This window comes from Clytia hemisphaerica, unplaced genomic scaffold (genome assembly GCF_902728285.1).
Source record: "Clytia hemisphaerica strain Z4C2 unplaced genomic scaffold, Clytia hemisphaerica genome assembly, whole genome shotgun sequence".
Lineage (NCBI taxonomy): Eukaryota > Metazoa > Cnidaria > Hydrozoa > Leptothecata > Clytiidae > Clytia > Clytia hemisphaerica.
Genome location: NW_027103314.1, coordinates 138,054 through 150,220, shown reverse-complemented (window position 1 = coordinate 150,220; position 12,167 = coordinate 138,054). Strand labels below are relative to the sequence as shown.

The 12,167-nt window shown below is 34.2% G+C and overlaps 2 protein-coding genes across 2 annotated transcripts in view; one reads left to right on the top strand and one right to left on the bottom strand.

The window, feature by feature from the left end:
- Positions 1–9,891, bottom strand: part of LOC136813501 (run domain Beclin-1-interacting and cysteine-rich domain-containing protein-like) — a 32,246-nt gene extending 22,355 nt beyond the window's left edge. Inside the window, exon 1 of the mRNA XM_067070018.1 lies at positions 9,542–9,891. Coding sequence (XP_066926119.1) covers positions 9,542–9,754 — 213 coding nt within the window. The 5' untranslated portion in view covers positions 9,755–9,891. The remainder of the gene's footprint in view (positions 1–9,541) is intronic.
- LOC136813481 (uncharacterized) lies at positions 1,004–5,636 on the top strand. The gene is made up of 2 exons (XM_067069999.1): positions 1,004–1,106; positions 1,404–5,636. Exons 1-2 carry the CDS (start codon positions 1,055–1,057, stop codon positions 5,441–5,443), a joined length of 4,092 nt encoding a protein of 1,363 aa, XP_066926100.1. The 5' UTR covers positions 1,004–1,054; the 3' UTR covers positions 5,444–5,636.
- Positions 9,892–12,167: the final 2,276 nt, after the last annotated feature.

Genomic DNA, 12,167 nt, shown 5'->3' with positions numbered 1-12,167 from the left:
TTCGACCGTTAATTCAGGTCTTCGGCCGTTAATTCAGGTCTTCGGCCATTAATTCAGGTCTTCGGCCGCCTAAATCAGGTCTGCGTCCGCTGACGGAAAAAGAATTTGCGATAGATTCTCCCCCCGAAGGAGTAGGAATCATGGAGCTGACAGACCTGCGACTTGACAGGCACAAGCTGCTAAGTCATGGCGTATACCATGAACCTCGAATGACACTGGAGGAGCGATGCTCACGCGAGGCCGAATCTTATGAGTGTCATGGCACGTTCCAATGTCTGTCTTATTAATCCTATTAAAATTGAAATAATTTTCTTTAAAAATGAAAGATTTTAAATTCCGTCCAACGTCGTCCCTGGGGTGGTTGGATAGCAGAAGAGAGGGTTAAATGGGACATGTCGTATAGTATGGTCTCTTTTTAGGCATCAAATTTGCTAGTGGGCGAGGCGCAAAATTTAAGTGTTTTCAAAAAATGTATTTGATTAGGGTCTACTTTTTGTCATTTTTCCTATTCTTTACGATATTTTAATTCCTTCTAGCTGTTTCTTTTTCCTCCCCTTATTCCTTTAGTATTTTGCCGACTTTAAGCTTTTTAAAAGGAACCTTTCCCTAACAAAATACAATATAAATCAAAGTGATGAAAATAGATTAATCAATATTATTTTTTGGAATAAATCTTTAATCAATAACACAAATAATTGCGAGAAAGTTTCCCGCAGTGCTAGTTATAAAAAAAATTCTCAGTAAAAATTGCGAAATATCACACAAGTCAAACTAAAATTCTTAATTAGATTTTCTGAAGAAAAACAAATCACTAAGAATTATTTTCAAATTCTCACTTCCATAATGGTTTTTAATTATTGATGTATTGTTTTTTTTTGGCAAAACAATTAATCGCACTGGTTAAAACTTTTCTCTTTTTGATTTCTTTGTGGTTGGTGATTTTAATTGATTTTTATAGTCTCAGAGTTATATGAAAAATCTATTTTTTAATTTCATTTTCAATCTTCAGCGGACACCTTCTTCACGGTATCACGGTTAAGGAGTATATCTCAAGATGCTTCGTTTAGTGATATTGATACAACTTGTTTGTTTAATTCGAGTTGAAGGTAATTATAATTACAATTATAAGCGACAACAATTAAAAAAAGGATTTATACCGGGTCTTTCCTTGAGAAAGTCAATCCGATTATTTACTCATAAACCACTTGAAAATCGCATTTTCCCTCCCCGCCAGTACCAAATCAAAACTGTTACTACTGCAACGAGATAATAAGCTTTATTTAGACGACTGGCCGAGTATAGCGAGTGTACATTAGAAGTGAATATTGAATTTGGAATTTTGACCATAGTTTCTAAGTTTATAAAGTAACCCTGACCAGCTGTATTACCTCTATCATTTCCAGGAGATGTTTCAACCATTCACCTTTCACCAAACGGAGTAGATGAACCAGAATGCGGAGACATATTACACAAATGTCAGACAATCGAATACGGCTTTAATCAAACAGATCATATCAATGATATCTCTCTAGTGTTCGAAACATCACCAGTTGAGAGTCTACAGTACAGGTTCACAAATCAACTGCAAATCAATAACAACAAAAGTGTCATCTTGAGTTTGATAAAGGATGATCCGAAAGGAGCCGATCCAATAATTTATGGTAACAATCATTCATTTATTGGAGTTCGGCAAGGAGAAATTGAAATATCAATCGATTCAATTGATCTATACAATGTGATGTTATTGGATTCAAAAGAGAATCATGCAAGTGTGGTGATCAACATCAGAGCTTCATCAATATACATCAACCAATCTAATTTCATATCTTTAAAACAAGCCAAGAAAGCATTCATTACAATTGAACATTGTAACTTAAAATCACCGTTCATCATAGAAGGACAACAAATAATCATTGATAAATATCAATGGCTTGATGTTGTAATGAATGAAGATTCCAATAATCAGAGTCAGATTATGATTACAGACACTAAGATCAGTGGTGGGCGTTTTCAAATAAAGAATGTTCAATCATTTCATGTGAAAAACTGTCGCATTGACGACAACATCCCGAGGATACCAACCGAATTTGTGGTTCAGTCAAGTCAGTTTTATGAATTCAAAGCACGTTTTCCTGAATTTCAGAATGACTCAAGAGATACAATAAATACAACAATACTTGAAGCTATCATACCACATTCTTTAATAGACCTACAAAACACCAGAGATGTTTTAATTGAAAATTGTACTTTTCAACGACTGGTTGTAAAAAGAATGATTAAAACTGAAAAGGTATCTGGAAGCATCAAAAATATCCATTTCCATCATAACCTCGATTTTTACAAAATAATAGAATCTCGTGAGAGCAACATTAAGCTTACTGGAATCCAAGTAGAAGCATTCTTTATGGCTTTAAATTGCATTCCTTTTGATTTTACAGACAGTACGGGTACCTTGGAAAACATATCACTTTCGTCAAACGAAAAACTACATTCTATTTTTCAATCGAAACGTAGCTTCATTTACATGAACAACTTCACTATCACTGATGTTCAAGTTTCCACGGTGATGTTTATGTTATATACAACCGACATCAAAATTGTGGATCTACAAATTCTAAGAGCTCAAATCGATGACAAAATTTTTAAATCGTCAAACTATTATCGGCAAGGTGTTATTGAAGCTATCAATTTGAGTATTCAAGACTCGATAACGAACAGAGAATGTTTTCGATTAGCTCGTACAGATCTATTGTTAACTAACTTAACAATAATCAATACCTATTTTGGTTTTGATGTTATTAATCCATATATTGGTCGAGTTTCCTTAACCAATACCAAAATTGACAGGTGCCAGTTTGAGTCACATTTCTTCCGTGCTGTACTCTACACTAAGATAGATGTTAACAATCTACAAATTCGAAACACTAACATTACAGAACATTTGTTCTATCTCTTTTACACCGATCTTGTGAATATAACTGATCTGACAGTAGTCAATACTAACTTTTTGGCTGAAGGATTCTTTTTTGAAGAATGTATAAACATCCATTTAAACAGAGTTTATATGATCAATTCCAGTTTTTGGAAATCAATCTTTCTCATGAAGCAGAAAACTGACGTCTATATGAATGGACTTCAACTTCATAATATCACGATGGAAAATATTTTTATGGCATCAGAATCTATCTTAAATATTGCAAACCTTAACCTGACCAGCCTTAAGTTCAAACGAAGCTACCCAGAAAGTATAGATAGCATGAATGGTTTTAATTTTCTGAAAAATTCATTGGTCAACATTTCTAATCTCTTTCTGGCTCATTGCAAAATTGACCTATATCTGTTTTTGGTAACCAACTCTGATATAATAATAACTAAAACTTATATTAAGAACAACGAGTTTTCAACATTATTAAGATCATCAACCTCCAAAGTCAAAATGGTGGATTTGATATCAGATTTGAATGAAGAATCGAGGCGTACAAAATTCATTATCGCAGAGTCATCTTCCATTATAAGCCTCACCAGAACGTATGTTTACATAGCAGCCTTGATGAGTTACGAACGAATTACTGAATTGATTGATACCGAATTATATACAAACAATGTCAATTTTTATGCAAATGGTTCAAAATCTTTACAATTTCAAATTATGAAATGGGATTTTGCTAAACAGACACATAGTAATTTGACAGCATTTATGTTTCAATGCCCTCAGAACTTCAAACCAGTGTTAAAATTCAGCAGAAAGTCGGATGATTCGTTAAGACTAGGTTGTCAAAAATGTGAACAGAATACTTACCCAACAAACAGACTTGGTAAACAGATGAATTTAACCACAAGACTAGACAGAACAAAAAATATCATCCTCGATAATGTACAAACTACAACACTCCAATGTCAAACTTGTCCAACTGGTGCAATTTGTGAAGATGGAGCAATCAAAGCACGCGATAACTTTTATGGCTTTGCTAATGAATACAGAGAATATGAATTTGTTTTATGTCCAGAAGGTTATTGTTGTAGCTTGGATACATCACCATGCGTGACACCAACTACTTGTAGCTCAAATCGTACTGGTCTATTATGTGGGAGTTGCGAAAAAGACCATTTTCTTAACCTGAATAATCAATGTGTCCATAATTCGAAATGTACAAAAAAAAGCCAACATATTTATTGGATACTGTTCTTGGCTGTCCCAATGACACTTTCATTCTTAATGACATTTGCTAAAGATCTCAAGTATTTAGTCATCAGATTTATACTTTGGGTGAATTGCTGTAAACAAGAGAATCATAAGAACAGTCAAGTTGTGAAACCAAAAAGCATAACTGTCGAAAAACCAAACACAATTCGAAAGGAGATTTCTTTTACAGCCATATTTAACATAGTAATGACTTTTTATCAATTGAAAGCATTGATTACTGTTAAAGGAGTTAATGAGAGTAATAATAATAATAATTTAGGTATCGATCAAATTTTCAATATCGAGTGGATTACAAAAGGGCGGGAAGAACTGAAACATCTCTGTTCTTTCAAAGGGATGACGGTTACAACAAATATGTTCCTAATAGGATATGGAAGTCCTATTATCATGCTCCTGACTGTCGTGTTTTGCTTACTTATTTGTAAACTAATAAACAGATTAAGATGTAATAAGGATACTGACCGAACGTTATTTACCGGTAGATTTTACGTTGGTTATTATATTGTTTTGGCATTTTGCTATAAAAATGTATGCCATAATGCTTTTTCATTCGTGAACTGTAAAACAATGAATGGTCGACGATTTCTATACATTGATGGAAGTATTGAGTGTTTTCACTACTGGCAGATTGTAAATATTGTATTCTTGATATTATGGGTGTTTTCATTCCCCATAGCTGTTGCAATCGGTTATCAAAAGCTGAAAAACAGAGAGATATCACGTTTGAAATTCATGATGCTTTTAACCGTCCCATGCGGTGCATTCTTTTTGATAGCATGTAAAAAATTCATTAAGAAAGACAATAGACATCTTCACCAGAAAGCTGACGATCGTTTAGTTGAGATGTTCGAGTTACCTTACAAAGAAAAATATATCTGGTGGGAAGCATGGCGTTTGATGGAGCGTTTCATTATAGCTGGTTTATCTGTGTTTTTAACAAACCCTATCTACCGTATCTTGTATATCACATCATTATTCGCTTTGTTTTGGTACCTGCATAAAAGAATTAACCCTTACAAGAGATCAATGTTCATTTTAAAACGATTGGATTCGGTCAGTTGGGTTTGTTTATTTTTGTTATCTTTATTTAATGAAATGCGTGCAGTGGCTTACATATACAATATTCCAAATGTGGACAGTATTAATTATGCTTTGAAAGCTGCAAACGTTTTTGAACAATTGTTTTCACCGCTATGGTATTTCATGATATCTCTCATTATAAGGAAGTTACGATCATAAATTAAAAAAAAAACACAGTTCCATTTGGAAAATTATCATCCAGTGTGCACCTGGATGGACCAGATCCTTTTAAGTGCATAACACAACATAGTTTTTAGGTATTTTAACATGTAAATAAATTTTTTTCCTGGGATACTAAAATAATTTTGAGTTTTGAGAATTTTAGATTGGCGAACAATAATTTTTGCTCACTTACAACCTTTGGTCTTTTATTGCCTCCTTTTGTTGTCATTTCTTAAAATGATAACACAATTCTGTCTAAACTGATAGGGAAGAGGAAATTGTTTTTTCTGGGGCTAATAATGCGATTATTCAAGTTTTCAAAGGAGTTTGATGGACAAAAAAAACGGTGGCAGTTACGAGGCTTTCTATTGACATTGAAATTGCCGTATCTTTTGCCCATTTAAGGCCCAAGTGTCAGTTAAAATGCAATATCTCAAGTCTGAATCAATTTGATAAATTCTTTTGCTATACAAACTGAGAAGAGGGGTAGACTTGTCTTTTCTCTTTCCAATTCCAAAAATGGAAATCACGATGCCTTGTTGAATAATTAACATGAATTACAAATGAATTGATGAAAGCAGTGGCTAAGAGACAGGGGCACAAAGGTTCTGTTTCTTAAAAAGTCTGCTATACGTATTCAACTGTTTTTGAAGAATTTTGCTAAGAAAAATTTGGACACTTAAAAGACTCTACAATGACTTCTAAATTGTATAAATATATTTCTATCGCTAATTTTCTATTGCTAATTTTTCATTATCATTTCATCCCCCCTTTATATCCATCCCTCAATCAGTAATCAGTTTTTTGAAGTTTGCAAAATAATGCAGCATAGAAAATCTTTCTAATTCAAATAAATGTGAATAGAGCACTGAAAAATAAAAACTTTTCTATTTTTCCATTATTTTGAAAATGTTTCAGAAATGAAGAAAGTAAAGGGATAATGATAATTGAGTATTATCACCTGATGATCTGCAGCACTATAAAGAAGCCTAGAATCGCTTTACGTACTCTTCGCTTGAGAAAATGATAGACGGATTACAATTTTCCAACCATTAGGGAGTTTGCAGGTTTTTATGCTGGGGTAATTCAATCAAATCCTCAAATTGTGACTATTATTTTCAAAGTTTTTAAAATGGTTAAAAACTCCAGCATAAACAATAACATAGCCAAAGTTTTCCATCCCATCTATTGAAAGTTGGAGCTATCTCAATTTATGCTGGAGTTTATAATCAAATGACATCGCTCCTAGAAAAACTGAAAAGGTCTATTAATTTGGTCATAGAATGGAAAAAGTTATTGCATCAATTATACCATCAACGGCCCTAACTTGGGATGATTGGCATATCTGGCATGTATTTTCACTGACTCTTAAATCTCTTTGTCAACAAATTTGTTTTAATAATTCCACCAAATTTATCAGTCATATACTTTCTGTCAATACATGTCACAATAACCTTCACTGACAGTTAGCCACACTTAGGAAAACAAGCTTTTAGAAAAAAACAAGCTTTCTACAGGGTCAGGGTCTATTTGCAACAACAAGGATGAGAGTTACCTGAATCAAGTTCAAGATCCCAAGACAATTAATTTAAACTTGAAGACTTAAAATGAAACAAAATGACTGATTGCTAAACGTAAACATGCAGCAGCCATAATCAACCAACTAAATTTGTCATTCAATTTTTGAGATAACGCTTTGATTTGTTAGGCCTTATTTATATGCTAAAGTAAAAATAATTCTGGATATGTAAATGGACCAGTGTTTGAAGTCTGGCAAAATTTCCGGGAAATAGCCTACATGATGGTTGCGCAGATTTAGAGGCTTGGAAATCCCAAGTTATTTTTCTTGAGTTAAAAAACCGAGTTCCAAAAAAAAGAGTTATGACGTTTTTTTTGGAAAATCTGACGTCATTTTGTACCTTCTGATGACTTCATTTCCAATTTTGTAACTTAGTTTTTTTCTGTGTCTTTAAAATTTTGAGTTATTCTTTTTCCTGTAGATTCTCGAGTTATTTTTGCGTTTCTTTATTTTTTCCTTCTAATGTCTCAGGAAGGAAGGAAAAAAAGCCGAGTTAAAATTAAGAAATAATAATTTTAACTCGGTTTTTTTTCCTTCCTTTAAATTTTCGAGCTACTGTATTTTGCTCCATGTAGTTTCTTGAGTTATTTTTTTGTTCTTTTTTTTAGTTTTGAGTTATTTTGTGTTTTAACTAGATTTTTTCCTTCTTTCACATTCTCAAGTTATTTTTCCTTCCTTTACATTTTTTAGTTATTTTTTCTTATGTCCAGCCGGTCCCGATGAAAATGAATATATATACCGTGAGATTGGATAACTTGCATCAGTAGAGGCTAACAAGCATAGCCCTCAAATGAAAGACCTGGCTGGTCATTAAAATACAACTACGCAGCTCCGCTTGCAGCATTACTCTCCCATTTTTGTTTTGATTTAATTTTGTATTTTAATGACCAGTCAGGTATTTCATTTGAGGGCTATGCATGTTAGCCTCCACTGATGCAAGTTACCCAATCTCACGGTATATCATATATCAATAACTCGGGATTTCCGAGCCTCGCAGATTTAGGTGGGTTCCATCTTCCCAATAGATCTTTTTCTTGGGAAGTTTGTTCTTCAAATCACTCGTCAAGGTTGACTCAGTTAAAAATTTTTCACCTATGGCTCAAAATCCAGGTAATCTCCCTTAGATTTTGAAAATGTTAATTTCATCAAGACCATGTTCACACGTTACCGTTCCGTTTTGCTCCGGTATGATTTTTGTTACAGATCGAGTGTGTTCATAGTGTCCTCCCCCCTGGATTCAGGGGGGAATGGGTTTTGAGGTCAAAAGGATGTATAGGGGGGAGAGAATTTTTTTTGAAGCCAGGGGGGGGGGAAACGTGGGAGGGGGGAATGGAAAATTTTCATTCTAGGCATGGGGGGGGGGTAGAGACCCTGACGGACACTATGGTGTTCATATTGGTTTTAGGACGTTTGGGGGCAACAAAACAGAGCAGTTCCATTCCGAATGACTAAAGCGGAGCGAAGCTGTTTAGATCTGTTTTGCTTTGTACAATTAGTAACTTCTTCTTTTTTGACGTTTTGAATTCTGACATCCACACTTGTTTTGGAATCGTTTCAGAATGGAATGAAACGGAATCGTAATGTCTGAATATGGTCTAAAAGCACCAGTTTATTTCTTCATGAATCCCTTTAAAAGTTTTGCGGCGCTTTTTTTTTTGCTTGCGAGTCAAGTAAAAGATATAACCCTTTTCGCAGCATTAATCTTTTATACTCAATTTGGGGGGGACGCTAGTTTAGTGTGACTAACTGTCCTAAAGGTTCAGAAACTCCAGAAAACTCCAGTTCATTGATAGAAAAATACAAGATCTACTCTCACCGATACTAAGAAGCCACGACATTTTGGGGAGGACCCTGCCGACGCACCGGACTGTCCGGTGTATTTGTCTGGTGGCAAAAAGTATCCTTTCGCAACACCAAGCGCAATAAGTCCGGTGTCAGTCCGGTGTTGCATACAGGGAATTTTGGACGCTGGACATTTATGAAACAAAAAAATTAAGAAACACCTAACGCACCGTACTGGTCATGGCCGGTATTTTGATTGTCCGGTGGTAAAAAAATTCACATTTTACACAGACTTTCACGTGTCCAATGTTCGTTAAGTCTGGTGTGTCGGCAGGGTCCTACCTGACAGAATGTCGTGGCTTCTTAGTATCGGTGAGAGTAGATCTTGTATTTTTCTATCAATGAACTGGAGTCTTTCAGGTCTACATTATCACATCTTAGCCTCCCGTTTACTACATACTATTCTAAATCCTTGTGGTGGTGTCTTTCAGCTTCAGTCATATCTCGCTACTTCGCTATCTTACTACTTCTTCTTACAGCCACTTTTAGCTTTAGTTGTTTTCATTTTATTAGGTATTTTTTATAACTTTTTATTTTCAATATCATGATAATGTACGTTAGCGTATTATGTGATCACTTAATAGAACTAGAAACTAGAACCAAGTTAGAGCCGTTGCTGTTGGTGCGATGGTATCTAGTGAGAGAGTCTGGACATTATCATGAAAAAAGCAAACCTTTAATTTGTCTTCTTCATCTACATTATTTGAATTGACATTTTCTCTTAAACCATTCGTCAAAATTTGATATGAAGCTTTCTTCACTCGTTTCAAACTTCCAGGTATGTTCCAAATATTACCATCACTGTTGTAAGGAATTATTCCCTCAACTGTGCTCCGTATAGAATTGAAACAAGAATATAGTTCATTTGTGATTTCTTCCTCGTCCATTTTAGCTAAAAAGTAAACAAAATTCTCAAAAACTACCAACTATATCCAATATCTACACGAAAGAGCGGCATGAGTTGCTTTGTTTTGTTTACATTTTCAAAAAAACTTCATTCTTGAAAATCTGCAATGATGGATTCATGTTAAAAAACACGAAAATGGTACTTTCGGTTTCATTTCAGACGCCCCACCCGCCGCCAAAACTCCATTCACACCCGTACCGGTTCTAAATTTAGAAACTGCGAGACGAGTTCTGTGTGTCGTATTAGGTTTATCTGGCACCCAGATGGTGCTAAAGCTCATATCTTCCCACTATCCTATCAGGGGTCATCGGGCTCAAAGGAAAGGTGACGTCGCCGTTAGACTTAGAGTCTCCGTTTAGTCGTCGCCGTTAGAGACTTAGAGTCTCCGTTTAGTCGATGCCGTCGTTTTTGGAGCCTCCGCTTCTCGGTGTCGCCGTTTCTATTCTCGGTCCTCCGTTTTTTACGACGGCGTCGGATTTTTATCTTGGATTTTTTAAATAAAGTCAGCAATTTTGAGAAAAATCTTAAAATCTGGTCCCCAAAATATTTAAAAATTAATTTTGTTTCTTTATTTATAGATTTTAGTCCAGTAGAATTTCGTCTAAAAAAGGGTCCACCTAGAGAAAATTATTATAAAAGGTTTCTATATACCGTTGGAAAGATAATTTTATCAGCTTTCCAAAAATGAAACCGGCCAATTTTTTCGTCCTGGGGAAAAAAAGTTATAGACCAAACAGTGACAGGTGGTAAAAACCCAAAAATGCAGAAAATGAGTTTTTGAAATATCTTTTAAATCGTCTGTAACTTACGATTGCAGCAAGGTATGACCTTCAAATTTTGCAAATAGGTAGAAAATGAAATACTAAAATACGACAAAAAATAAAAATTACAAAAAATGCCCAAAAATTGATGACGTCGTCAAAAAATGCGTTTTCAGACAAAAATAGACTTCTTCTATATTTTTCAAAAATCGACTGGGGTAAAATTTGATTTCAAAGTGTAAAGTTTTCTTATTATTCTGATTTAAAAGTATTTCATAATGCTAAAGATCATTATTTTTTTTTATCTGCAAAAATGCTGATGTCATCAAAAATTACAACCAATAGCAATACTTTGTACAAAACGTGACAGAAACAAGTATATATGCATGCTAGCTTATATCTTCAAAATAAAATCTAAAAACATTATGCTAGACAATGTATCTAAATAAAAAATGATCAAGCCTTGTCATGGAAAATTGAAAATCGAATTTATTTATATAAGAAAATCTTTTATAAGCACACTTGAAGCTACGAATTAGCTATTATTAAACTGATGTTTTAAAAGTCATATATCAGTCAGTCTAGAATTTTCCTGGCTCCTGTAGTCAATCAAAATTTAAAGATTTAAAATCAAAGATAAAAAATTAAAGATATCCATAAAGTTCCTTTCTTCGTCTTCATTATATAAAGCATTAAAGGGACATAACAGTACTTGCGAAATTTGTAAACAAACTGTATGCAGCAGATACAAAATCAAAACAAATGTCACATGTCAAAATAAAAAATCAAACCAAATATGGCTAATTTTGATTGTTCAATTGTTTTACAAGTTTGTTTTGGACACGTGATTTTAATTGTTCTCTTTAATGACACGTGGTTTGTGCAATGTTTACATTTTACTACTGTAATGTCCCTTTAAGATCCTCCCCAGAATCGTTAGTATCGTCAGTTTCATCAGTGTTCGTACAAGAGGTGCCATGGCACTCCTTACAAAGGTAAGTACATTTCATTTTTATTCATAGAATTATATTTCACAGGTCTATCGACCTCTACGAAATAATTTTAGATTTATAAATTGTCTAATTCTTCATCTGTCGTCCAGTCGTCAGAAGATATGGACAGAAGAGAAGACGTTGTTTTGGTCTTTGTCCTAGATTTTCGAACTAGGCGAAGGTTTGTTCTAGGGCTTCCTCTTACATGCCAAACGAAATCATCATTTTTTGAATTCATTTTTTTCGCCTTTTGGCACATACCTTTAATGATTTTTCTTTCGTTGATGGTGAAGTCGTCTGTGATGCTAAAGCCACCAATTTCATTGAATCGTTTCAGCTTATGCAGATTTTGCATTATCCGTTCTTTTTCCTCTATACTTTTTAAGATCAACTTGATTGGACGCCAATGTAGCCCTTTTTGGTTTGTCCAATGCGATGATGGTGGGACGGTTTGATATCTTGAACGCCAATGTTACCTAGTATACCTTCAATATCTATTTTGTCCTGTTCCTGTTGTTCCTCTTTGTTGTCTACCTCTAATTCCACCATTCCATGTATAATAATATTTCGTTTTCTTGATTCGATGTCTCTTTCTTCATTCTTGTTTTCTTGTTGGTGTTCTCTCACTGCTGATTTGAAA

Bases quoted from the DNA above. Each gene is read 5' to 3' on its own strand.
- LOC136813481 (XM_067069999.1), top strand. From the start codon at position 1,055: ATGCTTCGTTTAGTGATATTGATACAACTTGTTTGTTTAATTCGAGTT. The intron at 1,107-1,403 runs GTAATTATAATT...TATCATTTCCAG, and splicing joins TTGTTTAATTCGAGTTGAAG to GAGATGTTTCAACCATTCAC.